Source organism: Atheta coriaria, unplaced genomic scaffold (assembly GCF_025399875.1).
Source record: "Atheta coriaria isolate IRGN ID8LTWV9N9 unplaced genomic scaffold, Caltech_Dcor_3.1 hic_scaffold_9_pilon, whole genome shotgun sequence".
Taxonomy (NCBI): domain Eukaryota; kingdom Metazoa; phylum Arthropoda; class Insecta; order Coleoptera; family Staphylinidae; genus Dalotia; species Dalotia coriaria.
This window is the reverse complement of record NW_027045451.1, coordinates 7608625-7636555: the sequence shown is the minus strand read 5'-3', so window position 1 is coordinate 7636555 and position 27931 is coordinate 7608625. Positions and strand designations below refer to the sequence as shown.

Below are 27931 nucleotides of genomic sequence, written 5' to 3'. Positions count from 1 at the left end.
AGTCAGCCATTTAGAGCACCCGCTGACCACAAACTTTTTATTGGCCGATAGTTTGATCGCGTTGGGCTGTTAGCGCGCACAATACGCCAACTAAACAGTTGGGTGTGTCGTGAGTACGCCGACTAGACAACAGTCGGCCGACTATTTTTACTTTGTAAGCTACCGTTGAAGAGAGCGGTCGCATAATGAAAGTTACTAGTAGTACAATATTGTCCAGAAATATTATAATTGCTCTGATACAACGGAGGAGAAAAATCAAGAAGAGAGTCCGAAAGTAGGTATTGGGTGCATCCCATTCACAGTGATAGATTATTAAATGTAAAATTTTACACGATGCATTCAAAACTACTAGATTACCCGAAAAAGTTTTTCGCATTTTATCGAATGACCATAACTAGCTTCAATGAACTTGTCAAGTTAATTGGGCCAACCATAGCTAAGGAGGATACAAATTTAAGACTTTCTATACCGGTGGAGGAGAGATTGAGCGTCACTATTCGGTAAGTTAAACCACTATTTGTTTATTTAACTATTTATTAAAATTACAAAATCACAAAGTGTTTAAACAATTAATTGTAGTTACATGATGACTGAGAAGTAGATTGCCTGGCTATTCTTATCTGCTTAAAAACGTTAAGAATACCAATCTTAGCATCGAGTTTTTCGTCTGCGGTTAAATTCTGTAATGAAGGGATAAGAGATAAAGCGAAGTTTGTATCTTCGTCAACATTCGGTTCATTTAGGGCTTTCAATAATGGTTCATCTAAATCCGTATGCTTAGGTAAATTAGCCCTCTTCTTCCGCTTAGGGATAGGTGTAGAAGTAGATGGACCAGCTTCGTCATCATCTTCGTCAATTTCTTGAGAATTATCCTCTTTCAGGTTACTTTCCGGGTCTCTATTTTCTATGCATGGAAGTAAAAATAGTAATTGCTTATAGTAGACATATCTACGCCTCTTTATCGCAGCTTGCCCCGACTTTGTGTTCTTTTGTGCATTCAACTCTCGGCGAAAACAAGTCCGTAAATTAGCCCATCTCTTTTGCACCTCTCGACCTGAAAAAAAAAATACAATACACTTTATTGCAACCACATAGAGAAGTGATGTGTGATGTTATATATTTATTATTTATTTATTATTGTACAGATATTTGGCCACTGGAGCAAGTTTCAATACGTTGTCCTTTGATTATTTATCTAATGGGAGCTTCGACAATTCGAGATATTACTAAAACTACATGTGAGCAAATATGGAACATACTCCAACCGCTGTATATGCCCATAAAACAACATGGTGACTGGATTAAAATTGCGGACGAGTTCTATAGTCGTACAAATTTTCCAAATATTATTGGGGCAATAGATGGCAAGCACATACGGATAATACAGCCAGAACATTCCGAACCGTCATATTTTAACTACAAAAAGTTCTTTTCTTGTGTGTTAATGGCTTGGACCGACGCAGATTATAAATTATGGAACGGCTAGTGATTCAGAAATATTTAAAACATCTGAAGTGGGTAAACGACTTTCCGAGAACCGATGAAATATTCCCTCCGGCAGGCATTTGCCCAATGATGATGATGAACACGTTATGCCATTCTCTGTCGTGGGCGATGAAGCATTTGGACTTGCAAATCACATATTAAGTCAATATGCAAAAAGAAATTTAAGCGAATTTTCAACTATAGACATACAAGAGCTTGACGCATGAATGAACATGAAAAGAACATTGAATGTTCTTTCGGCATTCTCGCCAACAAATGGCGTATTTTATGTCCTACATAATTTTGTACGAATCAAAAATGGAATAAAATTCACAGACACTCTTCACAGTTGTCCCATGAACAACTTAACGATAAATGAAAACAACCGAGGTAGAAATGATATGAATAACGTGCGGCAGTATATGTCATCATACTTTATTTCTCCTGCAGGCTCCATTCCGTGTCAATATAACAAAGTGTAACAATTTTTATGTAAGTAAATAAATAAAAATGTATACCTAATAGCCCCGTCATTTGGTAGTTTTGCCTAGAAAATAGTGTGGGACTGTTGAAAATTGGTATTCATATAGATTTCGATGTGCTCTTTACGAATTTAAACTTTGCCACCTCGTATCTTGTACGCTCGCGACCATATCTCCTTTCTGACTCATTTTACGATAAACATTTCAATATAATAAATTAAACTAGAGAAAATTTCCTATAATTTATGAATGTACCTTTTTCTTGTAAAATTAATAGTTTTAGCTTACGGGCGCCGCAAAGTCTACTTCAACATTCGTTTTTGTCAAAAACTCATTTCCACACCACCATGAGGTAGAGCACGTGGCGCGTCTTTTTATCGTGGTATCCCCAGTAGGCCTAATCCACACGCCTTATTCCAAAATTTAATGGATTATCTTCCGATTCGCTCTTCGCGATGGACCAGGTGTTGTGCATTAATTGTTTTCAGGACCGATCGAAATATCACAGGTAAAATTTTCTGCCATACTATCCGCGATGGAATAATCGTTTTCAATACTATCTTGGTTCTCGAGTTCATCGTACGTGTACTCAAAACGGTAATCGTTTCTTCCTCTTCATCGCTATCTTGTGATGGAACTTGAGAAACAGGTACCACTGCAATTTGTGCAGATAACGGAGCACTGCAATCCAGCCTTTCTGCAGCCGCAAGCTTTCTGACATCCCTTTTTACATTTGCAAGATATTAGTTTTAACAATGTTTCGGGAGCTGGGGGCTCAAGTGTGGTGACAGGAATTAGCCCATTCTTGCTTTTTTTCCATCCCCATTGTTCTGCATTTAGTTCATTCCCATACCACTGCTGAACTTGGTGATAAGTTCTGAACGAATGTTGTCGGGCTGCGGCTTCTGTTGGTGGTAGCGATGCAATATTAAATTTGTTTTTGTATGCTGATTTTGTGAAATGCCAGCAAACATCTATAGATGTTTAAAGACATATTTTACATCACTGTAACTGTATAATTTAAGAAGGAAGCCAGCCTTTGGGTTTTTAAATACCTGGATAACTTCGTTTAAATCTGGATTTTTGCGGAGTACATTAATAAATTTTAATTTTCCTTGATGAAAGAGTGCAGATGTTGTATCACAGCCACTAAAAGCGTGTAAGAATAATATGTGATCTGCCGCTGTTTGATCGATTATGCTTTTGGTTGAATAGATCTGTTGCAAAATTTTTCCTTTTTCTGGTTTTAGCAAATATATGTTTGAACACATTGATAGCGCCGTTAAAAGAATAAGAAGATCTACATCTTCGCCGATAACATGCACGAATTGTGATACTGTGCATTGGCTGCGACCAAATCATAAACACGCTTGAGACATTCAACAATCGCTCTACCCCAATCATCATTACGTGCTTTAGGACGTTCTGAAATAGTGTTTTTCATCGATAATTTATGTACGCTATACACAATATTTCGATCACTCAAACGTATCCGTTTTTGTTTCGCTATAAATTCTGCTGTTATTTCAGCAGCGCACAAAAAACAATGATCTTTAAATGAGAATGTTGGGCCCGTGGATCGCAGTTGAGGTTGAGAAGTCGTGACAACACTTCCTTTTTTATTCGCAATGATTAATTTCTCATTATTATATCGTTTCCGACATATCTCGTGAATAACTACCGATCTCAATCCCTCTAAAAGTTTTCCCTTATTATCCTTTCTTTTAACGCTTGACTTACGAAAGGTCTCCAATCCTTTTTCTTTCACTTCAATCACTTCACTATCTTGCAACGGAGTTTTACAAATAAAACAATTTACGTTATCAGCCATGACTTAAAAACTGCAAACAACACGACTATTCAGAACGATAAATACGTAATAATGACTCAAAGAAGAAATAATAAAACAAAAGTAAACTCGGCCGGCGAAACTTTCAAACAAGCAAGGAGAAGCAGGAGCACCCTCAAATCATAGCAAGCAAAAATAGCAGTCATGATGACCTGGAAATGAGTTTTTGATAAAAACGAATGTTGAAGTAGACTTTGCGGCGCCCGTACGCTAAAACTACTAATTTTACAAGAAAAAGGTACTAACATAAATTATAGGAATTTTCTCTAGTTTAATTTATTATATAGATATGTTTATCGAAAAATGAGTCGGAAAGGAGATATGGTCAAAAAACTGTTCCTAGGCACCATTTTTCCAAGATGATGGCGCGAGCGAACAATATACGAGGTGGCAAAGTATAAATTCGTAAAGAGCACATCGAAATCTATATGAATACCAATTTTCAACAATCCCGCACTATTTTCCAAGCAACCACGTTTTTTAGCACCAAATGACTGTACTATAAATATTAAAATAAACTTTGTTTTCAAAGCAAGATTATTGTGTTAGGTATATGTACATAATAAATAGTTACGTACCTTCTTTCGTTTTGTCTTCGGCACTAAGTTCATTCCAACTAGGAACAACCGCTTCACAAACCTCTTCCCACAACTTTTTCTTTACGTTTACATCAGAATACTCTTTTAATTGTTTTTTATAAAGTGCGGGTCTTTTTTCAATTTCTTCAATTAAATTTACGATGCACATTTCTACAACCAGCGATGCAGTAGAATTGGGCAGCGACATAATGAAAACAAAATGCACAAGCACCCAGTACCAAAACTCGGAGCGAACTGAATTGATCGAGTCGGCCGACTAAACAATCGGTCGGTGCAGGTCGGTGTGCGCGCTTGCGAGGAACTCCATACTGATATTGCAGTCGGCCGATAATTTTCCGATAGTTTAGTTTGAACGCAGTTGAGTAGCCTATCAAACTTATTTATCGGCCGATACAAAATCGTTGTAGTATGCGGACTTGCATACATCTTCATACTGATTATAAGCCCGACCCAACTATCGGCCGATTAAAAACTTGTGGTCTGCGGGAGCTCTTAGCTAACATTTAAAAAATATCTAAAATTTGAAAAATATCGGTCTACAATATTATTATGTTTGTCTACAGTTTTTGGCGCTAGTACAGCCGTCGGACTCGTAGTGTCTTTTTTTCAAGGTTATGTACAGGATGTTACGGTAGTGTTTTACGAGTGCAGGGTCGGCTTTATTGTTACGTGCAAGTCTGCAGGGTAGTATTAAGTACGTGCCGTACTCTTAACCCACGAAGTATAGATATAAGGAGTCCGAACGGTATAGGCTTTTTCGTCGTAGTCATGGTTCACAATTATATACAAAGCTAATAGTTCTCTTTTCTGCCACTGGCTGCGCTTGAATCACTTGAATCGATGTACGTTGGTTCGTGTACGTGCCGTGATTATTATTACACGTGAACACGTGCTGGTTTGTGAATGTTTAATTGTTGTGCCTTGGCCGAAAGACTAGTGAGAAGGTAGAAAAGTAGTTATAAACAATTAATTTATAACAGCCCCATACTGAGTATTTGATGTCCATGTGTAAGTATTTTCATGACTGTGTTTAGCATGAATCATCGTTAGTCTGCTGTTGCATCGCAGCTGATCACGTTTCGTCGCATTCATTCTGCGCGTAAACAATCCTGAATACACTTTAAATAATTATTTAAACAAACTACGTAAATACTCAGTCTATAATTTCTATTAAAAAAACCAAGTGGTCTATGTGATAGAGGAGAAACAAAGACGTCATTAGAAAGTTCTATTGTTGCATTCCAATCAGAGCAACACAAATTACTCAGCACACCAAATAAGGTACTTTCCACTTTTCTTATTCCAGTCATTCCAGTCTCTAGACTGCTAGGTTTCAATCTGTGTATTATCATATATTCAACACACCTGCTAACATAATCCCATTTTCCAGAGTCAGCAATCAAAATGGTGCTGCAAATAACTCAGGATGCATTCGATAATACTGTAAAAGAAAACATGCAAGAATTTGATTTGTCGCTGACTGATGCAATAAAAGACACCATCAAGGAATATGAGGCACAGGTATTTAATTCCAACAATTTATTAATTTTAACCAGCAATCAACTATAGCCATGTTTATTATGATTGATTGTTTTCATGACAAATGAAAAAAAAAACATGCTTGTATATCATTGCAATTGTGCTTCAGGGTGTGGATTTAAGTCATATTATTGTGGACTTGATGGCTGTGAACATTGACTGTGAGAAGCTGCATGAAGCTGTTAATGCCTTGAAGTCTTATACTGCAGGTAGCAGTGTAGACATCCAGGCAATTAAACCTGTGCTCACCTGCATTCAGACTGAGTGCAAAAGAGGGCTTACTTATCAAGTGTTGGCAGGTAAGGATGGCACATACAAGATCATCTTAGATGTATTGGAGAAGACTGGTGTTCCTGATGAAAGTATACTAGAGTGCTTGAAGACATTGATTGCACTCATGACAAAACAACCAGATCTCTTGGATGAGCAAGGTTTGAAGTATATTATTAAGACTTTGGATGAAACAAAAAATCAGGAGATTATTACAAGTCTTCTGAAGTGGGTGAAAGAGTGTTGTGTATTGCATGAATACAATAGGTAAGATATATTTTGAAATCTCCTGTGAAATTAAATTACATAATGAAATTTCGTTAATAGACAACATATTTTTGATGCTGGTATTTTGGAACATCTAAAACCTCTCTTAAACGACGCAGGATCTGATCTTTTATGCGCTGTTTTGGGCGTTTTGAGAGCTTTGGTGCTGGATGACGATATTCGCGTAGAATTTGGGAGGTCTCACGAGCATGCGAGAGCAATTGCTAGTGACACATTGGCCTCAATCACGAATCTTCTCGAAAGTAAGTATAATATTTTGTTTTTTGTTTAGTATTAACAATATCGTTGGTTAGAGTTTAAGAATGATGCAGCTGTCATGAACGAACTTCTGTTGACTCTTTCCGCGTTGTTGGTGCGCACTGAATTTTGCAAAAAGGTGGATGACGCCGGCGCATTGACAATCATCCAGAAAGCTTTGCAAGAATTTAGTAATAACGATGTAAGTGACAATTTTGAATTAATATAATTCATGATGAGATTTTTTTGTTATATAGAAATTAGTGAGACAATGTTTCAAAGTACTGAAAGCTCTCGCTGGAAACGACGAGTGTAAAACAAAGATTATCAAAATGGGCGCCGCACCCGTCCTTGTTTCGACATTGAACCAGAACAAACAATCTGCAGCTACCGCCTCTCTTGGGTTAGCATGCATTGCATCTTTAACTCTACGCAGCACTGAAAACTCGGAAGCATTATACATCGCCGGTGCACCTTTGGTTATAATCGAAACCATGAAGATACACCCTGAGAGTGAATCTGTGCAGGTAGGCAATCAGTTTAGTTATTCGTTGATTGTATGGAATACATTTTTATGATTCTTTTTTTACAATTGATGCGATTGTGCTAGAAAAATGCGAGCTGGGCTATTCGGAACATGGTCTCGCGCAGCCGGCAACAGAACAAGGAATTTCTCAGGTTGGATGCTGAGGCATTACTAAAAACGGCTTTACTTAAGTATAAAAACTGTGAGTATGATATTAAGGCTGCCCTTAGGGACCTCGAGTGTGACGTTGAGCTGAAGGAGGAATGGACTGGTAAGGGCGGTAAATTGCAAACTGACGCGACTAAAGCAAAATAAAAAAAAATGGTTTGTTCCTCGACATACTCCTGAGCAATTTCCTATACAACCACCCCGCACCCATGCCCAAGTCTATTACGAACCTGGTTAATTTAGCTTTAATTAATGCAAGTTGCAAGCTGAAATTTTCACTTTTATATTGATAAAAATAAAGTAAACTATGTAGTTGTACGTTCTCTCTAAATAATTTAATTAGCAAAAGCATTCCCTACATCATTTGTCAATTCAAACGCTATCGTAAAAACTTATCAAATGTTTGATCACATCGCTGTTATACCCCTCCAAAGTTGGTTTACCTTTCACATAGGCACACACATTAAACATTTGGAGTCGAGGTGTTTGATACCAAATGTTTCGCACACCGTCATGATTTTCTAAGTCGAGAGTGTTCAATTGCAAAACGCCAAAGTGGAAAAGTCGTCCGTCAGAATGCACACATTGTACAGTCACCGGTTGTGGCAGTTCTTTTACTTTATCCTGCAAAAAGTATGTTATTTTTACTGGTACGAATGCAATAACGTGGTACTTACACCGAATTCTTGTCGAGCATAACTTGCGGCAGCGGTAAATGTCTTCAATAGACTCCTTCCAATAATTTGCTCTTCAGTGACTTGTTCTTCAAAGACATTACCGACTTTCTCATGATTAAAATCGATGAAAATCGTGTGTGGGTGGCGTTTGGTTACATTTTTACTGATGGCTACAAAACACAAGGATAGTTTGAATAGCATTTGAAAGTATTTTCAAATATTTACGGTAAAGATTGGACGTGTCGTAAATATTATCCAAATTAAGAGTGATTGTATCACTGATTGGGTGAAGATCAGGAAATGTGATCTCTAAACCTTTATCTTGTGTTAACATCCTCAATGCACTGTTTGCTGTTAGAAATGTCTCAGCAGTGAGGTCAAACTGCATCAAATCACTTGCCTTTTCAAAATTAAATCTAAATTGAACATCATTTAATAAATAACGAGCGTTGGATAATTGTGGACCTGCCATTGACTCAATTAACTGCATCAGTTTGGATGTTAACAATTTCCTAAAATAAATTCATATTTAATGTGGAAATCAAAGCATACAGGATAAAAAATACATTCTCCTATCAGGTGAAACACCATACACCCTTGGAAAGTTGAATGCTGGTCTCAGAGGGTCTTTAATCTTTTCTAACTTTTCCTGTTGAGCATCTAGGATGTGTGAGTTCAAAATAATATTTCTTACTCTTGCATCCAATTCTTTTGATGAGTTCTTGATAATATAAGATTCAGGTAGCCCATCTTGAATTTCTACAGTTTTGGTTATCCTTTGAGCCTGTTTAAATCCTTCTAGTAAAACATTATTGTCTTTGTATGTGAGACAAATTTTATCATGCCAGTTGGGATGTGTTTTGTCAAGGAGTTGAGGCTTTGGTTCAAACCCAATGATCTCCACACTTGAATTAAATGAAACTTAGTAGATTAAATTTATTTGGTGAAGATCATACTCACGGTTCAATAGTTCTTTCTTCTTTAATGATATCATTTGCATCATATACCGGTATGTTATTTTCAGCAAGGTATTTGAAAGCTGCTGTTTCACGCGCTACTTTTTTACCTTGTATCATCCAATGTTTCTTTAGGTGTCGACCAATGTGTTGGCGGAACAGAATTTGCGTTAATTTCATGTTAAATGAATAGATCTGTTCAAATGTAGAATGAAATCAGATTTAAGTGAACAACAAATGTAACATAACCTCTGTTTTCCTGGTAACAACACATGTATGATCATATATGAAAAAATAAGGACAGGCCGGTTTTATTTTAGATATTTATTCAGTTATTATATTCTAGCTCTGTAAAATTTACTGACTACAAATTACAATAAGTAATTCCACCTTTATCGAAGGATATAATCTTTAGGATATTCCATAATTTTAGGAAACTCTTCCACTTCTTTAGAATCATAATGATCCAATCTTTTAGGTACTGGCCTCAATTGTCTAATCTGATTAGATACATTCTTCATAATATCTGCAGGTACATTTGAGTCAGGATAAATATGTAGTCTTTCCATGGTGTATCTCCTTTGTATGTTACCATCCATATGATTGTAAATGGCTTTTTTGATAATTAATCTTGGATCCTTTTTGTGCATATCATGGGCAAGTGTCCAACTTGCACCACGTGGATATCCTGTATGATGGAAGTACACCCTCTTAATCCATTCATTTCCTGGTAAGGCAATGTCTTTGCTGTTTATTATAACAACATGATCACCACAATCATCTAAAAATATTTAAGTAAAATATAGCAATATGAAATAAATACATAAATTGTAAATTTAAGAACATACTCATTGGATGGTAGATTGGTTTATTTGATCCCATTAAATATTTTGTAAGCAGTTTAGCAGAATCAAAAGGGTTTTGCCAGGCAGCATCATAGACATGCCAAATTCTTGCAAATGTCGCCCATTGCTGAAACACAGCAAGTAATAATCTCGTAATTATTCAGTATATTTAATTACCTGGACTCTTTTTAAAGTCGACATTATATATTTCCTTATTTCAAAACTAATTAAACTGGTGCTTTCCGAATGCCTTCCCAAAACTTTAGGGTTAGGATCATAAGATATGTTTTTATATAAAATCAGTTCGTTTCTTTTTCTCTATATGATCTGTGATTTTAAAACCCCGTTCAACCGATTTACACCGTGTCATAGATGCACAAACAAATTGGGTTGAGCTGTGGTAGCATCTGAATGAATAAACTTTTTTGCATTTTACGAATTTGAATATTACGAATGGTTTGCCTCGAGGGTATCGTTAAAAGAATGATTAAGGCACAAGAGCTGCAAGATTTGAGAATTATCTAAACAAAAACACGCAATTATCTTAAACCTAATTTATTTTAAATCAGATCAATTTTGCAAGAGTATTGTACAAATATTTATATGGAATATGAATTAGACAAATGTAAGTGAGAATTTACATTATCCGTTCTAGTAACAGTTTTTCACTAGGTTTAATGTTGATTTATTAAAGGTTCTCTTGAAATTTGAGATCATTTGAGCTGTTAAGGCTTAATTTGAAAAAATTCCGATACAAAAAACTGCAGGAACAATATTTAGGTATACTTATTACACGAAAATTATGCACGCAAAACAGTATATTGTGTAGGGTTTTGTCGAAAACAGTAAGTATTGGAATATAATATATATTCCAAATTAGAAACGTGCAATACATCATCGAAAGAACTAAAATTACAGCATCAGTAACATTTCTAATGTTTCAAAACTAACAAAAAAAGAAACAACGGAAGCACCGAATTTAGGATTATTTATTTTAGTAACATTTTGTTATCACCTTATTTTCTTAGACCAAAATAATTCAGTTATATCATTATTCAAATTTCAAAATCGTCAGCAAGTTTAACGCGAAAATACAAAATATATAAAAAAAGAATTCATCGTGTTTTTGCAATAGGTGTTAAAAAAATTATTGTTGGAGGCGGCCATGATTTCATGATGATTAAAAATAAAGCTTATATAACATCTGCATTATGTTCATATGTACATTTTCTGTCAATGTTTGTATTTACTAGTTGCCAGGTGACACAAAACAAAACTTTATGTTTACGCTTCCAACCTAAAACATTCAAAAGTCTGTGTTTGTATTCCCGATTGTTTCTTTAAGTTTCATTTAATCAAAATTAAATAACAAATGTATATCCATGGCATAAAATCTAAATTAATTTAGAAACAAATCTTCTGTGTGACATTTACGCGTCATTCGTTCGTCGACTCTTATCAAATCATTAAATAAATGCAAGAACAAGCATTATTTGTATCAGAATGAGCATAAATACCGAAAGTAGTTCGAAAGTCGCATGTCAACGACGATCATTTAACTTGGCACCTGCAAATTCAGATGGAATAGTTTTGTCTGTGCACCATACCTTAATTGTGGGTCAAGGTACCAGCCAACGTGTTCGATATTTACACGCATCATTCAACTGCACAGGATCAGCACTAGCGGCGTCAAACCACTTGGGAAACGTATACGTTTTTGATTTAACTGTGAAGAAATATTGGTTCTTGGTGCATGTTAATTGTTCCATTATAAAGTTTATGAGAAAAATTAATACCGTTCCAAGAGATGCACTTTTTGTGGGCGCAACTACTGGTGATATTCAGATTTATAATTCGTACACCTGTGAAAATATAGCAAATTTATTGGGCCACAAAAATCCGGTAAACGATATTTCATTTTCTGAAACTGACGATTGCGTTACACTTGCGACCAATGAAGCAATACTGTGGAATATGAAAACATTCACAAAATTACACGTGTTACATTTGGAAGAAGGAACTATTTTAAAATTTGTACGTCGTTATCACTTAATAACAATTAATATTAACACATTAATTCTTAACAGGTCATGTTTGTACCAGTTAGTAATGATGTTCTTGCTTGTTTCAATGATGAAACTGTTCAAATATGGAAAGCAAAAACATATGATCCAATAAAGCAAATCGGAACAAATACAGGAGGATCATTCAATAAGTTAACAATACGATCAATTGCTTTTACCAGGTAATAATGAAAATATTTATAATACAAATATTACTTTTTTAATTAATTATTTCAGTAATGGAAAACTAATGGTGGTAGTTGGTCATGCTCCATCAATTTACGTCTTCAGTATCGAGACTTTGCAGCTGATAAAGGAGGTCAGCTTTATACATTTACACCTTTCTGTAAAAAAGGCTCAGTTTCTTCCAAATCCATTTGATGACGGCGTGAACAAAATCCTATCGTTTCTAACCAGCAGTGGCGTGTTATATTTCTACGACATGCAATCGGAGGAGTTTATCAGTAAAATAAACATGGACGAAGAAGTTTGGAAGTATGCCGTGGATCCATCATCAAATCATATTGCTACTATCAGTCGGTGTGGACTCATTCAAATTCACTCAATGGCACACGTGTTACCAAGGATTAATCGAGAAAGAAACTTGAAAATTATTTCAAGAAGAAACAACTATAAAACCAAACAGAAAACCAACAAGAAACTATTAAATGATGTTTTAAAGAAACAAGTGAGATCTTAGTTTATTAAATAAGTATCAAAATTATTGTAATTATTTATTTTGTTTTAGTTGTCTGATGTACTTGATACCGAAAAACTGAGGGCAATATTGAAAGAATTTGGAGAGTATCCGAGTTTATACAGAAAAGTAATTTGGAGAAATCTTTTACAGCTTCCAAACGATGAAGAGCAATACGCGGCCATTTTAAGTAATAACTATGAAAATGCATTCAACGAGTTTGAGAAGCATTATCCATTGGTGGTTAAACAGGATATGAAAAGTTTGAAGCAATTTTACGAAAATTTAATTTCATGGTGTCCATTTCTTTCCGTAGTAAGCTATTTACCCGTGTTGATATTTCCTTTTGTTAAATTCTTACAAACTGAGCCAGTATTATGTTTTGAAACATTGATGACAATAATTGGTAAGCGAAAAATACAGTTATTTAAGGCGATTGATTGATATTATAATTATTTTAGTTAATTACTGTCAGTATTGGTTTGAATATCATCCAGTACCACCGTTAAATATACTGGGATTAGTCGAATCTATTATTATGCAAGAAGATCCTGCATTAATGGAACACTTCTATAAAAATGAAGTCACATCAAAGACGTACGCTTGGTTCATTTTGCAATCAATGTTTTCGGAGGTTTTATCATCATCACAATGGTTAGTGTTTTGTGATCATTTGATTGCAAACGATGCTGTGTTCCTGACGGTAGCAGTTGCTGCCTATTCCCTTGCCAACAAATCTTCGCTAATGGCATTAGAAAACATTGACGACTTTGAATGTTTCTTCCGGACTAACAGCACCTTTAATTTCAAACGATTTATAGCGCGTTGTTATAAGTTACTTAACAACAAAACAATTGAAAATCACCCACGTTTGTTTTTGAAACCCTTGATTCCATTCCACAATGGCGAATATCCTGTATTTGATCAGTTTCCAAAAAATTGTTTGGAAGTTTGCCAAAGTATTAATAACTTACGGACAGAAGTAAATAGTTTAAAACAAGAGGAACAGTGTATGAACACTAAAGTACAAGAGCTACAACACTTGAAGGAATTAGAACGGTCCAGTGAAGAGTTCTTCAGACATGCACAATTAAATAAACTTTACAGTGATAAATTAGAAGAAGAACAGAATAATGTTAGAGTGGAACGCAAACGTTTGAAAGCTTTAATATCCCAAGCAGTGAAAAATGAAGAAGAACTCAAGAAAAGTACGCCGCAAGTGTTTCAAAATATAGTGAGCAATAAAAAACAAACCAAGAATGATAAGTATGATAGCAAACGGGAGTTTAGTCGAATCGAAGAAGATCTTTTGGAACACTACACAAATTTATTAAAGTATAAGATACAAATTGAAGGACTTATTGATGAAGATGTATCATTAGATTCTGTGCAATTAAAGAAAAGTTATAAGGAAATATCGGATGAAATAAATAAGGTTAATTTGTCTTTGTGGTAAATATGATAAATAGTGTTAATTAATGTTTATCATATGATTTTAGGCTCAAGCAAGAATGGAAATTCCAAGTAAAGAATATTTAAAGCAATTGAATGTAGTGACGGGTCTGGCGGCAGTTAACAGTTTAATACGAAAAGTGGAAACAAGAATTTCTGAAAAGGGCAAATCACAGGATATGTCCAAGACTAAGTATGTAGTATCTAAATTAGCATCGGAGAGTGAAGGATTATCTCAAGAAATTAACAAATTAATGGGATTGCTAGCACATTCATAATTATTATAAAGAATATAACTTATAAAAAATATATAACTATTTATTCTAATTATTAATATTATATTGTTTGTCGGTAACGAGTTTTCACACTTTTAAAATTGTCCCCTTCGAATTAATCATATTCCCCTCGTCAAATATCGTCAGCAATTGACTAATTTTTGAGATGTTTTAATTAATTGTTTTAGTGTGTATATGGTAGGTTTGTGAGTGGTGATTTTTTTGTGAGTGGTTATTTTTTTGTTGCGTTATTGGTTGTATTTTATAGCGTTTCTTTACATCAAATATTAAAGTTTTTATTTGTTTTAATTTTAGGTGGACATTACATTGCTTTCCTAGTATGTCCATTTGAAAATTCCTCTATTGATGCGTTTGTGGGTTTGGTCATTGTTTTTTACTTGTTTGATGTTCAGAGATTGGTTTTGTATGCTATTTTATATTTTTGCTTTTCAATAATTTTGCTATGTGTGCCGTGGTATGTGTTATTAAATGATAGGTATATCATAGTGGTTTTACTGTTTATAATTGTATTGTGTGCATGTCGTTGTTTTTGTGCTTTTGATGATTTTGGTTGTTTGCCTTCAATTTGAAAAGATATAATAACGAAAAGAAATTTTAATCGTTATATTTTTTACTTGCCATATAAGTGATTCATAAGAGCAAAATATGAATAGGACATTTTAATTAGCTAAAATGATAAAATTTAGATCGACATAATTTTTAATATCTTAAATTCTGCTTACCCCACCGTAGGTCGCTAAATTTAACACTGAAAACTTTCCTGCTGTCAAAACAGTTGGGCGCTTCGATCTCTCCATAATCAGCATTAAACTTTTTCGTACCTTCGTACCTGTTTGCAACCAATTCGATGAATAACACGCATCACGTATTTCCTCGCTCTAAATTCACAATGTTAATAAATTCAAATAAATGTCAAAATGCATTTGTTGATTTACATTTAACATCAATGTATTGCCATAAATACAATACATTCCCAATTGCGTTAGCAAAGTGCAGGTGTAAAAAATTAAAAACATTATTTTAATTAGTTTATCTTCGAGCTAAAAAATATTAAATATTACGCACAATATGGAAAGTTATTTCCAATATTTGCTTTTAATGTGTACCATAAACTGAAACCACGTATTGCAGATAGCTAGAACACTATCAACGAACTGAACCAGAACGTAATATGTATACGTATATTCTATATCTGAAACATATTCGAGAATACCCAAATGATGCTTGACACACTCGCTCAAATACTGATTGAACACAGTATCAGAAACATCGTTAATCTCAACATCATCATTAACCCCGCCGTTGTCAATCTCTTCATTTTTTAAGCCAGCCCACTTTGTGATATTGATTAATTTATCTCGAAGAATCTCAAATTGTGCGCTAGCAATTGACATAATTCCCAATGCAAGAATATCAAAAGTCGAATTGTTGTAACATCCACTTCCGATAGAAATCACCTGATATATGTGGAATACCCACTTATACCGTCCCAAATCAATCACAGAAAAGCGAATTGCCATTTGTTCCGAAAATATTGGTTTGAAAAGATACAAAAGCACTAAATTTATAACAGTAAATTGATAGAAACGCATAATAAATCGGGCAACTTTGATTGTCGTTTGGACGTATTTATCGCACACCTTTGGATATTCATTAAACATCGGATGATTCAGTTTGTCCAATGCAGTCATAAATCTGTTCTTATTCAAGTCGAATAATAGATGTTTGAATAAATACGGAACTTCAGACGCCATAAACGACAACAATTCAGTCATGGCTTTGTATTCGCCTTGTGTGAAGTTTTTGTATAGTTCACTGAAGAGAAAGATTTGAAATGATAAATCAATCGTCCAAGCCAGGTAATATTTGCAGCGATACCCAAATGATGGATTTCGGACTGGCCAGCATCCGGTTTTAAGTAACATATCTCTCTGCAACTTTATCGCGTCTAAAATATTTGATAACTTCGACTTCATCTTGAATTAGTGACTAGGAAAATGAAGATAGGAAAAGGGTTTATATGCATGTTGTAACTGGCAATTATGGAGTTAAATGTTTGTGGGGTAATAACCAATTATTAACTCTATAATTAATAAAGTAAACACATCGCATCTTGTGTCTAAATTATTAAATTTATATTGTTTGCATTTTGCGCATTTGCGTAATTATAGTTACCCCAAAGAATTCTGTGGGAATAGTTTGGATATAGAACAATATTGTACAATTAGCAAAGCGGTCTACTTACTGCTTGTTTATTTATACGGCGATCTTATTCTTTTGTTTAATAATATAAATGTGTTATAAATAGTAAATTTACGTAAGACTTAACAAATTATGAAGTAAGATAAAGAAGGTTAATTAATTTGATTTTTTAAATTTCACTACTCACCTCTACAATTATTAGTTTTCCGAAAACAATAACCACATTAATATTGGTGCTACACATTGAATAATTAAAAATGGACATCCCTGTTTTAATCACCATATAATCGATTCATAAGTGCAAAATATGAATAGGACATTTTAATAAGCTATAAGAAAAAAAACAATTTCTATATGTTAATTTGTATAAGTTATTTTGCTTACTCCTGCGTATGTTGCTAAATTTAACACAGAAAATTTTCCTGCCGTCAAAACTGTTGGTCGTTTTGATCTTTCCATAATTAGCATTAAACTTTTACGGACTTTTGTACCTGACTGATACCAATTTGACGAATAACAGGCATCGCGTATCTCTTCGCTCTAGTAAAAACCAATTTTGCTCATTATAATATTGAGAAGTTCTTGTAGAAATATAGTTTAACGTACCTTTAACATTAAATTATTACCATAAATGCAGTACATGCCCAATTGCATCAAAAGTGTACAAGTGTAAAATGTTAAAAACATAATTTTGATTAATTGATCTTCCAGCTAAAATACTAACATATTATAAAGTTTCTTACGCTATTATTTCTTTATTAAAATACCAAAAACTGAAACCATGTATTGCAAATAGCCAGAACACTATCCACAAATTGCACAAGAAAGTAATACGTATAAGTATACTCAATCTCAGCTGCGTACTCCAAGATACCCAAATGATGTTTGACACACTGGCCTAAATAGCGATTAATTTTCTTATCCAAAACTTCATCCATTTCAAGTTCTACATTAACACTGCCGTTGTCAATATCAGCATTCTTCAAATCTGCCCATTTTGTAGCATTGATTAATTTATCTCGAAGAATCTCGAATTGCGCACTCCCAATTGAAATAATCCCCAAGGCAAGAATATCAAACGTAGAATTGTTGTAACAAGCAATGCCAATGCACATTACCTGATACACATGAAAGAACCACCAAAACGATCCAAAGTCAAATACCGAAAAGCGAATAGCCATTTGTTGTGAAAAAAATGGTTTGAGAAAATACAACAGCACTAGGTTTATCACCGTAAATTGATAAAAACGCATAAATATACGTGCATATTTTATAGTCTCTTGGACATAGACGTCGCACACTTTTGGATAGTCATTAAACATCGGCTTGTTTAGTTTGTCCAAGGCATCCATAAATCTGTTCCTATTCCAGTCGAAGAATAAATGCTTGAACAAGTATGGAACCTCAGACGCCATAAATGACAACAATTCTGTCATTTCTTTGTATTCACCTGTAGTGAAGTTTTTATACAGTTCGCCGAAGAGAAAGAACTGAAAAGATATATCAATCGACCAGGACAAGAAATATTTGCAGCGATATGCAAATGAAGGATTTCGGACTGGCCAACATCCAGTTACAAGTAACATCCTCTTTTGTAAATTAATTGCGTCTAAAATGTTGGATAATGTCGTTGATTCCATGATGGAAACAAGACTGCATCATAGACAATTGGAAAAGGTTTTTATCTATTTTCTACTATTATGAATAATTGCTATTCTATTCAATATTACCGAAACTTCATAAAATTGTTGATGCTTATTAATTCATTCATTTGAATAAAGTTGAAATTGGTCATTAACTATTAATATGTTAGAATATCGTAAACTTTCCAAAGAAAAAAGTGGTTATATGTTCATATTTAAAAAATTAATATACTGACGAAACATTCAAAAACAATCAAAATGAATTACTGTATGTTTGTTTTGCTAGAACTCAAGAACGGCTTAAATTAATTGGAAAAAATCATAAGATAAATTGCAATAAGAATATATGAAATAATCTTTATACATAGTGTAAATCAAAGTCCCTTCGGGCCATCCCGTCGCCATAGTTTCAAACTACGCAATGGATTTTAAAGCAGATGGCCTCAATTGACGAAGTAATTTAAGATGAGAGATTATATCGGTAATACTTACATATAGTAGTATTAAACAAAATTTCAAAATTTTGTAAAAAAGATATTTTCGTACGCACAGATTTCAATCGCTGGTTAAACCAGTTAGAAATACGAGTAGATCAAAATAATGTACCACAAAATTAGACATCTTAAAAATGTCTACAAATCAATGTAATGATAGTTATATGTCTATCATCTAAAGATAACTACTTCAGAAGCAATGAGTTATTAAATCCGAACAGCAGAATAACTCTTAAAACATTGGAAAATTAAAGCAGGAAGTTAAAGTAGATAAGAAATTGAGTTAAAGTTGTTACGTTTGAGAAAATCTACAGCATTTTGTGCTTTAATGTTTCTTATCTATTTAAGTGTTAAATAAATTTCAAACATTTTAAGGAGAGTATTCATATATTTTAATGGCAATATTGAATTAAGTTTAAGTAATAAATAACTAATTTAAAACTATATTTATTGATGAAGGTATGAGGAGGATTTAGAACCATCAATTTAATATTTTAGGATATATTTGCAAAAACTGTTAATCACACGTGTGTGCAAAAATATATTGCTTCAATCAATTGTAATATCATAATACTGTCATCAGCCAGTCATAGAAAGTGATCGTAAAGTGATCTGCGAGCCAGCCACTCACAATTGTATAATACAAAAGACTTCTTCCACAGACGTATAAAACATTTCTAAAATTTGTCGCAAAAACCGACCTAAAAAATCTAACATCTAATTCTATCCACAAACAGTGAGCAATTCCAATTCAATTCCGACACTTCTCTATCGTAATCCAGCTGCACGCAGCTCCATCAATGCGTTCTGTGTGATAATCCCATGACTCGGATTATAACTATTATAAGACATATACACGTTGCTGTTACTATTCAACCGACGAACACCATGATCAATATTAGCGACTTTGTTATTACATTTTTTCGACATGTCCTGTTTCCATGAATTTGAACTTTTGTTGAGTTCTCGCGGTGGCAGTTTGGGATCCGATTTAATAGGATTAGTATTTCGCGGACGATATACTTGTCGCAGTTTTGGTTCTGATTGTGTCACATAACTCTTGTTACTCTTAAGAGGTTTCTCAGGTTTGTAGATGCCGGGCCTCAATTTGGGTTCCTGAAACTCGGGCTCTACTTTGATAACAGTCTTAGTATTTCTCAACGGTTTTAGTTTTGAGGTGGCAGAAGATGCCATCATTTCATACAACTTATTACGATAGTCATCCACCGACAAACGCACATCATCATTAAACGGAATTACCACATCCGATTGCATAACGATTTCTTGATGTGGCTCACGAAACTTTGCAACATAAGGATGTTTAATGGCCTGTTCTGCAGTAAGACGTTTACTGGGATTGAAAACCAGCAGTTTGTTGATGAGATCGGCAGCATCACTAGCTACTTCCGGTCCTAGGAGAGATCGGAATGCTATACGCGGTGCAGAACATGCGTTTTTAATCATGGATATTCCAACACCAGATACACAAACCGCATTTATTTCTGTAAATCAAATAAAAAGTAAGTATGGAAAGAAATTAGTACCTATAGGTTATGTTATTACCTTCATTTGAAGGACACGGTATGGTTGCCATTATCCTTTCAATTTGATTCACTGTACTGCTTCCTGGAAATATTGGTTTTCCAGCAATCATTTCACCAATAATACAACCCAGACTCCACATATCGATGCCTTTCGTATAATGGCGGTTTGCGATGAGAATTTCAGGAGCACGATACCATCGAGTAGCGACGTAATCAGTCAAAGTGGGATCTGCATCGGGACTCCCATCTCCACATTGAGACAATGATCGTGCCAAGCCAAAATCAGCAATTTTACAACGGCATAAAGTGTCCAACAATATGTTGCTAGGTTTTTGATCACGATGTATCACATTTCCGGAATGAATATACTTGGTGGCTTTGAGTAGTTGATACATAATGTATCTCTTATGCACATCTTTTAATACATTTCCGCGTTTTATTACATTATGCAGATCGGTTTCCATATATTCAAATCCTAAATAAATGTCGCGGTTATTTGTAGCCCTACAAAACAATGTATTACAATAAAATTAGTTGATTGTTAAAAATAGTTGGAATTCTTGCCTGTGAATGCTATGCAATTTAATAATATTCGGATGAGACTTGAAGGATTGTAATATCATGATTTCTCTGAATGTTCTTTGAGCGTCTGTTTGATTCCGAAACGCATCAAAAATTTTTTTCACTGCTACAATTTCTTTGCTCTTTTTATCCACTGCCTTCCAGACTATTCCATAAGCACCTTTACCTAATCTCTTGTGAATATCAAATCTTTTCGAAATATGTTCGTCGATCTCAGACATTTTATCCTTCGACATTTTGGCGCAAGAATTTCGTTCGCAAATCTTCTCTCACAAGCACTAATGATACAACACAAGTTTAGAGATTCCGTAAAACGTTGTAAAAATTAGTATATTTCCAACATCTTCACCAATGTAGAATAATGTAAACTGAAAAGTCAACGGGTATCACTCAACGTGGCTGATTAAAACACCCTTGATCCATATTTTCCGTGGTCTTGATGTAAATAATTAATGAACAAATAGAGCACCACACTGAAGCGACATTATCGCATTTACACGCATGAGTCAAACCGCGCTTCACGAATGATTTCGATGGAAATGTCTGAGGATCAACGCACAATCGTCGAATATGGTATGAGTTGATTGAACTTAAAATTGAGGTTGCCAAAATGATAATAATGCACTGGTCCCGTCACCCCCCATCACAATGAATGTTAAATCATTAAAAATCAAATAAAATAAATGTCACATGCACATTTATATTGTCATCATCTGTGCGATTAGTGAACGTTTGTTTGGGTTGTCATGGAAACCAGCAGGTGAGTAGGCGAATGCTCCCAGCGGAGTTGTATTCGGTGCGGACATAGAGGGTAGAAAAATGGTAATGGGAACTAACTAACGCCATCTTTGAAAGGGTACCAATACGCCGCCATTTGCAAATCACAAATATTGTTTGTTCAATACAGTATCTTACAGATATTTGAATAAACGGACAGTTGTATAGATAAGGAAAATAAACTTCAATATACAAAATATAGCACTTATCAAAAATAAAGCAATGATTTCATTGATATCAAGTACATGCCAAGTGATAAGTATGTGAATCGCATGGAGTTTAAACATTTTAGTATGAGTTTTATATTATTTCTAAAACCTTCACAACATAAACTCATTTTAGACTTAACAATATTTTATTTATTACAACATTCAAAAGAACATTAATCATTTACGTTGAAACTAAGCTAAAATTAAAATGTCGTTATTAGTTAAACCTGAATTCAACATGTGATTCACGCATAGTTACACACGAGTTACACATACGAGTGTTGGATTTATTTACGATCACATCTAAAACTATTGAAAACTATGTGTAAAGTTTATTTATAAACAAGCAGTGAGATAGAAATGAGCACTAATAAAGAGTTACCCGAAGAAAAATGTACAGAGATAACAACGTTTACAACAGCTGTCAATAAAGAAAACTGCGTGTATGTAAACATCGAACACAAAAATATTTTTCTACGACAAGTAAGTTTTTAAATATATACCTAGTTAAGTAAGTAAAGGTATAATATTTTTGCTGTAAATATGTATTTGTAGCTGTGGGGATTCTCAGTATGTCTCATTCTAAACATAATAGCAGGCACAGTATCGGGTTACTCAGCCATATTACTACCACAGTTAGATAACAAAAATAGTACAATAGTGGCAACGGCAACACCTAGTCAACAATCATGGATTGGTAAGTAAAATTAAAATAAATTTTGGCAGCTAGTGTTCTATTGTATTTCGCAGCACTTTAATTTAATATTAATTTATTTTTTAGCTTCTATGGCACCACTTTCAATGGCACTCGGCTGTATAATAAGTGGTTGGTCCATGGAATATTTCGGTCGCAAGAAAACATTACGCCTGTGCACAATCATATTCTTTATTGGTTGGATACTCATCTACCTAAGTAAAACAATAAGCAGTCTGCTGGTTGGTCGACTGATAACCGGCTTTAGTGTTGGATATCTTGGTCCAACCGGAAGTTGTTACATCAGTGAAATTTCTACACCAAAATATCGAGGATTTTTCTTAGCGGGAATCTCCTTAGGCATTGCTGCAGGTCTTCTAGTTGCACATCTACTAGGAACTTTTCTCGACTGGCGAACAGTGGCTCTTATAATTTGCGCAGGGCCAATCATTGTTTTCTTCATAATGATACCAGTACCAGAATCTCACGTGTGGTTGCTTAGCAAAGGTAAATTTCGGGAGGCACGGCTAGCTCTCGAGTGGTACTCAGATCGTGATGCAATCATAATTATAGATGAATACGAGCAACAAACCAAACGCACGCATAAGAAGTGGAGTTGTAAAATTTTCACACAAAAAGACTTTATCAAGCCGGTTATGATAATGAATTTATTTTTTGTCACGGCACAATTTTCTGGTAACAATGTGGTTGTGTTTTATTCTGTTGGCGTAATGCAGAAAACCGTGCCCACGTTAAATGAATACGCATCAATGCTAATTATTGATGGAATACGTTTCGTTATGTCAGTAATTGCGTGTATACTAACACGTCGTTATAAAACACGTGTGTTAACCTTTGTGAGTGCAGCGGGGACGATAGCATCGTTATTCCTCCTCGCTACATTTGTGTATCTGTCTGATTTGTATCCAACAAATACGTGGTTTACAACGGTACCGCTTGCGTTTTTTATTAGTTATATTGTGTTTATGTCTATTGGAATAGTGCCTTTGCCTTGGTCTTTAAGTGGGGAACTATTACCACCTCAAAACAAAGGAGTAGGTGGTGGGATTTCGACTGCACTTAATTTTATCGCATTCTTTGTGGCTATAAAAACAGGTCCTGATTTATTTGCGCAGTTTGGCACCGCGGGAACATTTACAATTTACGCCACAATTACATCTATTTTTTCTATGATATTATACATGGTTTTACCGGAGACTAAAAATAAAACTTTGGAGGAAATTCAAAGTAGTTTCAAGTAGGTTTTTTTAGCATATTTTTCAACGTAAACTATAACGTAATCAAAATGTACATATTTATGATAACATATTGTATGGTATGGTGTGTTGTAAAGTGAACACTCATTCGACCAGTAGTTGAAAATGACGTCGCAATATCAAACTCGTTTTTAATCGCTCGATGTTGCAAAATTCAACCTTTGAATGATGTTGCATAATAAAATTGTTGTGATTGAAATGGAATGTATGTGATGATTATTTCAACCCAACAATATAGCACGTTTTATTTATTTCGTGTACAACTCACAATTTATACTCGTAATGTAGCAATTGAAACTCATCTATCTATCTCAATTGATTGGTAGATATTAATCAAATGGCGGATTAATTAAACCATAAAAACATTGCATTCATTGCAATATTGGCAAAACTCGTGCGCGTTTAGTGAGAGAGTATTAAAATGGAAGCTGATGAACCATTTTTAAGTGAAAATGAAAAGAAAATTGTTATTCTTGACGTTGAACCACCGGAAAATCCACGCATTTATTTAAGGCGACAAGTAAGTGGCATTTGTTTATTTTGGAAGTTTTATATGTTATGTTTAACTTAAGATTTTAGGTTGTTTCGCTATTCTTTTAGCCGTCATCTTGGGATCAATGGTTGCCGGTTATTCGGGAATATTATTACCACAATTAAAAGCAGATGACAGCATCATAAAACTTTCACAAGAAGAAGAATCATGGATAGGTAATGAATATAATACAAGAACTTGGTTTATATTGACTTCTATGTTAATTTTAGCCGCAATGGCGCCGTTGCAAATGTCTATCGGTTGCATCTTCAGCACATGGACAATGGATAAATATGGAAGAAAACGAAGCAACATCGCTTGTGCATTCCTCGCCATTATTGGTTGGGGCATCATTTACTTCAGTAAATCCTTAGAAACACTTCTCATCGGTCGTGTAATATGCGGACTCTACGTGGGATTGTCAGGAATGTCTTCAACGGCATACTTGGCTGAAATTTGCTCAACAAAATATCGTGGAGTGGCTTTGTCGCTTGTAGCACTCGGTATAGCTGGCGGCGTTTTAGTAGTTCATTTCTTGGGCACTTACCTCACCTGGCAAACCACTGCTTTGGTGACAATGGTGTTACCATTCATCGTAATAGCATTACTTATATATTTACCAGAAACCCACGTCTGGTACCTCAACTGCAATAAAGTAGAAGAAGCGCGTAAATCATTCGAATGGTTTCCGTGGTCACAGCGATGTAGAACAAAAAGAATTCAATCAAATGATGGAAAAATCCGCTGGACCCAAAAAGTCACTATCCGAAACACTCGCTGAATGCAAAAAACAAGAATTTTACCATCCACTGATGATCCTGTTTTTGTTTTTTGTTACCACTCAAGTGACCGGCACCAATGTAGTTACTTTTTATTCGGTACAACTGATGCAAATCACGGTGCCATCACTAGATAGATACGCCGCCATGATGATTGTGGATGTTGCACGTGTAGTGATGTCGATCGTCGCAAGTGTTTTGACCAAGCGGTACCGAGTGAGAGAATTACTTTTTACAAGTTCCATCGGCTGTGTTCTGTCCTTGTTCGCGTTGAGTGGATTTGTGTACATGGGACAAACGTATCCCGACAACAAAGTGTTTACAACAGTGCCTCTTGTCTTTCTGATGACTTACATTTTATTTATATCAATTGGTCTTGTTCCATTGCCGTGGACAGTGTGTGGAGAGATTTTACCATCTACAACAAAAGGCATCGGAGGTGGAACTGCATGCGCTGTTAATTTCATCGCATTTTTTGTCGTGGTAAAAACAAGTCCATTTTTATTCGATGTACTAGGAACACACGGGACATTTGCACTTTATGGAGTGTTAGTAATCTTAGGAACAGTAGGATTATATTTCGTGCTGCCAGAAACAAAGAATCGCAGTTTACAAGAAATCCAAGACTATTTCAAACCAAGATCGTCAAAAATTTACCAAAGCTGTGATAATGCTAATGCAATCAAACAATAATAAAGTTCATACCTGTTTTGTAAGAAATATACTTTGTCAATGTTTTATTTTTGTTTTATATTTACAGTATTCAAGTGTGGCAAAAATGAGCAAAAGACGATTTTCCAGCGCGTTAAAATGCTCTTCAGTTATAAGCTGTCGTAATTCTAAAATTTTCTTTAAATTTTCAGTTAATGCACCACCAGACAGTTCTTTCAGTCGGTTAATTAAATCAGGTCTGTAACTAAACACAAAAAATAATTTTTATTAACTTGAAAATGTATTTAACTAACGTACTAACCTGCAGCACTGATATAATGGAGCTAAAATGTCAATGTGATGCGTGTATGGATTACCCAGTCCTTTTCCATTATCGAGCCACACAATTTCTTGGTGATACAACTCGTACGTATGTCTATCGCCATTTTGCAAGAGGAAATCAAAGATGGCGATGTCTACCATTTCATGTAACAAACGTTTAGTTACCTTTTTCTTCACACTTTCACAGTAATTGTCATCCTGTTCCCACTTAGCTTTCTGGTTTTTATTATACACCCGCTTCCACGGAGATGCGTAGCGTTTTAATTGAATATCATTCATATTGAATATCACAGCACCTTGAAGTTTGCCATTCTCTGGACAAATTGGATCGTTCTTTACGCAGTACAAGCAATGTCCGTACAAACATAGTGTACTGTTTTTCTGCACGGTAGTTTGGTGTACAATCGGCGTTGCAACCTGGAGGATTTCGTCGAAGAGAATTGTGCGTTCTACGGAAATGGGCACCATGGGCTTGTCCAATAAGGCGGAGAGATAAAACGATAATATCTCAGCTTGGAAACGATCGCGCCCAGAGTAAACAGCACCATTAAATATTCTATCTAATTTATACCATCTTGGTTTAAAAACCACACTCTGATCACCCTAAAACGTATTTTAAGTTGAATTTAATGTTTGTAATAATATATATACACATACCTCTAAAGTTAGATTTAACTTAAATTGTGTTCCCTTAGTATAATAGTCAGCTTTGGTTATTTTAGCTGTCTTCATAGCATGAATGATTAGTGATAAATTATCTCTTTTATACAACCTTGACTTAGCAATTGCACTATTAGCATAATTCCAAATATGCTTTAAATCATGAGTACCATCAAAATGCACCACATCAAAGAAACTGTTATTAAAAAATACTTTCTTTGACTTTCGCTTATAATATTCAGGCCCCAGTTCTGATAAATGCTGTAAAATAATCTCCTCATACTTTGATTGGGCTGAACTGGTAACCACTGCAGATTTTGCCAAATTACTTAAATAGTAATGCAATGATATGGTAATCACTGATAGAAGTGATAGAATAAAGAAGAAGAATCTGCACTTTTTCACCATGATTTTCATATTATCCCATTATTTTCATTGCATTATTAATAAATCACAGAATATTTTCCAACTGCTCATATTAAACAAGCACTTTTAAAGCTATTTAAAATTCTGAACACAACTTTTAAACACTTGCAACGTAACAACCAAAAACAACAAACATTTAACATGGAATTGATACTAAAAATGTTAAAAACATTGAAAACAATCTTCCCTCATCTTGACTGACTTGGTTATAGAGGTGAACACAAATAAAGCGTTGTACAGGTTGCATAACTGAGAACCTGGATGCTCGCCGTTTGGCCGTCATCTTCGTCTGTTTTTGGTAACCTTGATCTACATCTTTTACACCGGGAAAACTTTTAATTTCGATTCGCATCAAATATATTGAATATGTATATGTATAAATAGGCTGACATTGTGTACCAGGACTTTCAGAAGCATTTGCTCTCCCTAGGAATATTTATTAATAGGTGCTACATGTTATGTGACAGCTTCTAAACTTATGTACAAATTTTAAAACATATTTAGGGATTAATAATTAAGCAATCATTTAAAAAAAATAATTTTACAAATATCTAGAAAGTTTTATTTGTAAACAAAGGTTTAATTGTATTCAACATTTATCAAAGTTTTATAAACTTTATTACTAAAATTGTAAAAATAATTGTTTCATATAATAAAATAAGAATTTTCAATTAATATGAGACTAAGAGA

The 27931-nt window shown here is 34.5% G+C and overlaps 12 protein-coding genes across 14 annotated transcripts; 5 read left to right on the top strand and 7 right to left on the bottom strand.

Moving 5' to 3' along the window:
• The first annotated feature begins 141 nt into the window (after window positions 1-141).
• Window positions 142-1890, top strand: LOC135798467 (uncharacterized). The gene is given in 3 exon segments (XM_065311314.1): window positions 142-500; window positions 1146-1191; window positions 1193-1890. Coding segments are annotated over 3 exon segments (507 nt in total). The 5' UTR covers window positions 142-333; the 3' UTR covers window positions 1487-1890.
• LOC135798466 (uncharacterized) lies at window positions 517-5007 on the bottom strand. The gene is made up of 2 exons (XM_065311313.1): window positions 4395-5007; window positions 517-1054 (listed from the first exon to the last, which is right to left on the bottom strand). Exons 1-2 carry the CDS (start codon window positions 4600-4602, stop codon window positions 570-572), a joined length of 693 nt encoding a protein of 230 aa, XP_065167385.1. The 5' UTR covers window positions 4603-5007; the 3' UTR covers window positions 517-569.
• A 418-nt stretch (window positions 5008-5425) lies between these two features.
• Window positions 5426-7761, top strand: LOC135798591 (armadillo repeat-containing protein 6 homolog). 2 transcript variants are annotated; one of them, XM_065311464.1, is made up of 8 exons: window positions 5426-5696; window positions 5806-5936; window positions 6064-6491; window positions 6552-6754; window positions 6806-6951; window positions 7007-7276; window positions 7360-7427; window positions 7506-7761. In XM_065311464.1, the coding sequence occupies exons 2-8, from the start codon at window positions 5820-5822 to the stop codon at window positions 7588-7590; spliced, it is 1317 nt and encodes a 438-aa protein (XP_065167536.1). In that variant the 5' UTR covers window positions 5426-5696; window positions 5806-5819; the 3' UTR covers window positions 7591-7761. The 2 variants fall into 2 exon arrangements, with proteins under 2 accessions (XP_065167536.1, XP_065167535.1); XM_065311463.1 differs by having other exon boundaries at window positions 7360-7761.
• Window positions 7757-9346, bottom strand: mRpL37 (mitochondrial ribosomal protein L37). Its single transcript, XM_065311466.1, has 5 exons — window positions 9081-9346; window positions 8687-9025; window positions 8346-8632; window positions 8121-8290; window positions 7757-8067 (listed from the first exon to the last, which is right to left on the bottom strand). The coding sequence occupies exons 1-5, from the start codon at window positions 9254-9256 to the stop codon at window positions 7816-7818; spliced, it is 1224 nt and encodes a 407-aa protein (XP_065167538.1). The 5' UTR covers window positions 9257-9346; the 3' UTR covers window positions 7757-7815.
• A 39-nt stretch (window positions 9347-9385) lies between these two features.
• mRpL13 (mitochondrial ribosomal protein L13) lies at window positions 9386-10259 on the bottom strand. Its single transcript, XM_065311467.1, has 3 exons — window positions 10099-10259; window positions 9925-10048; window positions 9386-9857 (listed from the first exon to the last, which is right to left on the bottom strand). Exons 1-3 carry the CDS (start codon window positions 10120-10122, stop codon window positions 9469-9471), a joined length of 537 nt encoding a protein of 178 aa, XP_065167539.1. The 5' UTR covers window positions 10123-10259; the 3' UTR covers window positions 9386-9468.
• A 960-nt stretch (window positions 10260-11219) lies between these two features.
• Window positions 11220-14460, top strand: LOC135799483 (TBC1 domain family member 31). 2 transcript variants are annotated; one of them, XM_065312600.1, is made up of 6 exons: window positions 11220-11955; window positions 12009-12166; window positions 12222-12672; window positions 12733-13087; window positions 13143-14116; window positions 14181-14460. In XM_065312600.1, the coding sequence occupies exons 1-6, from the start codon at window positions 11425-11427 to the stop codon at window positions 14409-14411; spliced, it is 2700 nt and encodes an 899-aa protein (XP_065168672.1). In that variant the 5' UTR covers window positions 11220-11424; the 3' UTR covers window positions 14412-14460. The 2 variants fall into 2 exon arrangements, with proteins under 2 accessions (XP_065168672.1, XP_065168673.1); XM_065312601.1 differs by having other exon boundaries at window positions 13143-14133.
• LOC135799488 (odorant receptor 94a-like) lies at window positions 14394-16406 on the bottom strand. Its single transcript, XM_065312607.1, has 4 exons — window positions 15536-16406; window positions 15365-15469; window positions 15152-15307; window positions 14394-15096 (listed from the first exon to the last, which is right to left on the bottom strand). Exons 1-4 carry the CDS (start codon window positions 16403-16405, stop codon window positions 15040-15042), a joined length of 1188 nt encoding a protein of 395 aa, XP_065168679.1. The 5' UTR covers window position 16406; the 3' UTR covers window positions 14394-15039.
• A 497-nt stretch (window positions 16407-16903) lies between these two features.
• LOC135799905 (putative odorant receptor 92a) lies at window positions 16904-18271 on the bottom strand. Its single transcript, XM_065313143.1, has 4 exons — window positions 17399-18271; window positions 17238-17342; window positions 17016-17171; window positions 16904-16960 (listed from the first exon to the last, which is right to left on the bottom strand). Exons 1-4 carry the CDS (start codon window positions 18269-18271, stop codon window positions 16904-16906), a joined length of 1191 nt encoding a protein of 396 aa, XP_065169215.1.
• A 982-nt stretch (window positions 18272-19253) lies between these two features.
• On the bottom strand, window positions 19254-21615 carry Erk7 (Extracellularly regulated kinase 7). Its single transcript, XM_065312604.1, has 3 exons — window positions 20877-21615; window positions 20332-20816; window positions 19254-20270 (listed from the first exon to the last, which is right to left on the bottom strand). Exons 1-3 carry the CDS (start codon window positions 21128-21130, stop codon window positions 19537-19539), a joined length of 1473 nt encoding a protein of 490 aa, XP_065168676.1. The 5' UTR covers window positions 21131-21615; the 3' UTR covers window positions 19254-19536.
• Window positions 21616-21922: 307 nt separating this feature from the next.
• LOC135799486 (facilitated trehalose transporter Tret1-like) lies at window positions 21923-24055 on the top strand. Its single transcript, XM_065312605.1, has 3 exons — window positions 21923-22363; window positions 22436-22577; window positions 22662-24055. The coding sequence occupies exons 1-3, from the start codon at window positions 22241-22243 to the stop codon at window positions 23834-23836; spliced, it is 1440 nt and encodes a 479-aa protein (XP_065168677.1). The 5' UTR covers window positions 21923-22240; the 3' UTR covers window positions 23837-24055.
• Window positions 24056-24194: 139 nt separating this feature from the next.
• On the top strand, window positions 24195-25900 carry LOC135799490 (facilitated trehalose transporter Tret1-like). The gene is given in 4 exon segments (XM_065312609.1): window positions 24195-24371; window positions 24424-24559; window positions 24614-25122; window positions 25124-25900. Coding segments are annotated over 4 exon segments (1476 nt in total). The 5' UTR covers window positions 24195-24272; the 3' UTR covers window positions 25856-25900.
• On the bottom strand, window positions 25869-27619 carry LOC135799487 (glycosaminoglycan xylosylkinase homolog). The gene is made up of 3 exons (XM_065312606.1): window positions 26813-27619; window positions 26136-26758; window positions 25869-26078 (listed from the first exon to the last, which is right to left on the bottom strand). The coding sequence occupies exons 1-3, from the start codon at window positions 27230-27232 to the stop codon at window positions 25892-25894; spliced, it is 1230 nt and encodes a 409-aa protein (XP_065168678.1). The 5' UTR covers window positions 27233-27619; the 3' UTR covers window positions 25869-25891.
• Between the last annotated feature and the right edge of the window lie 312 nt (window positions 27620-27931).

Bases quoted from the DNA above. Each gene is read 5' to 3' on its own strand.
- LOC135798466 (XM_065311313.1), bottom strand. From the start codon at position 4,602: ATGTCGCTGCCCAATTCTACTGCATCGCTGGTTGTAGAAATGTGCATC. The intron at 1,055-4,394 runs GTACGTAACTAT...TTTTTTTTTCAG, and splicing joins CGAAGACAAAACGAAAGAAG to GTCGAGAGGTGCAAAAGAGA.
- LOC135799905 (XM_065313143.1), bottom strand. From the start codon at position 18,271: ATGGAATCAACGACATTATCCAACATTTTAGACGCAATTAATTTACAA. The intron at 17,343-17,398 runs GTATTTTAATAA...TTAGTATTTTAG, and splicing joins ATACATGGTTTCAGTTTTTG to CTGGAAGATCAATTAATCAA. The intron at 17,172-17,237 runs GTACGTTAAACT...GGTTTTTACTAG, and splicing joins GTAATAATTTAATGTTAAAG to AGCGAAGAGATACGCGATGC.
- LOC135799486 (XM_065312605.1), top strand. From the start codon at position 22,241: ATGAGCACTAATAAAGAGTTACCCGAAGAAAAATGTACAGAGATAACA. The intron at 22,364-22,435 runs GTAAGTTTTTAA...ATGTATTTGTAG, and splicing joins AAAATATTTTTCTACGACAA to CTGTGGGGATTCTCAGTATG. The intron at 22,578-22,661 runs GTAAGTAAAATT...TTTATTTTTTAG, and splicing joins TAGTCAACAATCATGGATTG to CTTCTATGGCACCACTTTCA.
- mRpL13 (XM_065311467.1), bottom strand. From the start codon at position 10,122: ATGTCGACTTTAAAAAGAGTCCAG. The intron at 10,049-10,098 runs GTAATTAAATAT...GCTGTGTTTCAG, and splicing joins CGACTTTAAAAAGAGTCCAG to CAATGGGCGACATTTGCAAG. The intron at 9,858-9,924 runs GTATGTTCTTAA...AAATATTTTTAG, and splicing joins ACCAATCTACCATCCAATGA to ATGATTGTGGTGATCATGTT.
- LOC135799488 (XM_065312607.1), bottom strand. From the start codon at position 16,405: ATGAAGTCGAAGTTATCAAATATTTTAGACGCGATAAAGTTGCAGAGA. The intron at 15,470-15,535 runs GTACACATTAAA...AATATTTTTTAG, and splicing joins ATACGTGGTTTCAGTTTATG to CTCGAAGATAAACTAATTAA. The intron at 15,308-15,364 runs GTAAATCAACAA...TTGTGAATTTAG, and splicing joins GCAATACATTGATGTTAAAT to AGCGAGGAAATACGTGATGC.
- LOC135799483 (XM_065312600.1), top strand. From the start codon at position 11,425: ATGAGCATAAATACCGAAAGTAGTTCGAAAGTCGCATGTCAACGACGA. The intron at 11,956-12,008 runs GTACGTCGTTAT...AATTCTTAACAG, and splicing joins AAGGAACTATTTTAAAATTT to GTCATGTTTGTACCAGTTAG. The intron at 14,117-14,180 runs GTTAATTTGTCT...ATATGATTTTAG, and splicing joins TATCGGATGAAATAAATAAG to GCTCAAGCAAGAATGGAAAT.
- LOC135798591 (XM_065311463.1), top strand. From the start codon at position 5,820: ATGGTGCTGCAAATAACTCAGGATGCATTCGATAATACTGTAAAAGAA. The intron at 5,937-6,063 runs GTATTTAATTCC...ATTGTGCTTCAG, and splicing joins TCAAGGAATATGAGGCACAG to GGTGTGGATTTAAGTCATAT. The intron at 6,755-6,805 runs GTAAGTATAATA...ATCGTTGGTTAG, and splicing joins AATCACGAATCTTCTCGAAA to AGTTTAAGAATGATGCAGCT.
- mRpL37 (XM_065311466.1), bottom strand. From the start codon at position 9,256: ATGAAATTAACGCAAATTCTGTTCCGCCAACACATTGGTCGACACCTA. The intron at 9,026-9,080 runs GTGAGTATGATC...ATTTAATTCAAG, and splicing joins GAAGAAAGAACTATTGAACC to TGTGGAGATCATTGGGTTTG. The intron at 8,291-8,345 runs GTAAATATTTGA...TGTGTTTTGTAG, and splicing joins CGACACGTCCAATCTTTACC to CCATCAGTAAAAATGTAACC.
- Erk7 (XM_065312604.1), bottom strand. From the start codon at position 21,130: ATGTCGAAGGATAAAATGTCTGAGATCGACGAACATATTTCGAAAAGA. The intron at 20,817-20,876 runs GCAAGAATTCCA...ATTGTTTTGTAG, and splicing joins AAATTGCATAGCATTCACAG to GGCTACAAATAACCGCGACA. The intron at 20,271-20,331 runs GTAATAACATAA...TTTGATTTACAG, and splicing joins ACCGTGTCCTTCAAATGAAG to AAATAAATGCGGTTTGTGTA.
- LOC135799487 (XM_065312606.1), bottom strand. From the start codon at position 27,232: ATGAAAATCATGGTGAAAAAGTGCAGATTCTTCTTCTTTATTCTATCA. The intron at 26,759-26,812 runs GTATGTGTATAT...AATACGTTTTAG, and splicing joins AGTTAAATCTAACTTTAGAG to GGTGATCAGAGTGTGGTTTT. The intron at 26,079-26,135 runs GTTAGTACGTTA...TTTTGTGTTTAG, and splicing joins CCATTATATCAGTGCTGCAG to TTACAGACCTGATTTAATTA.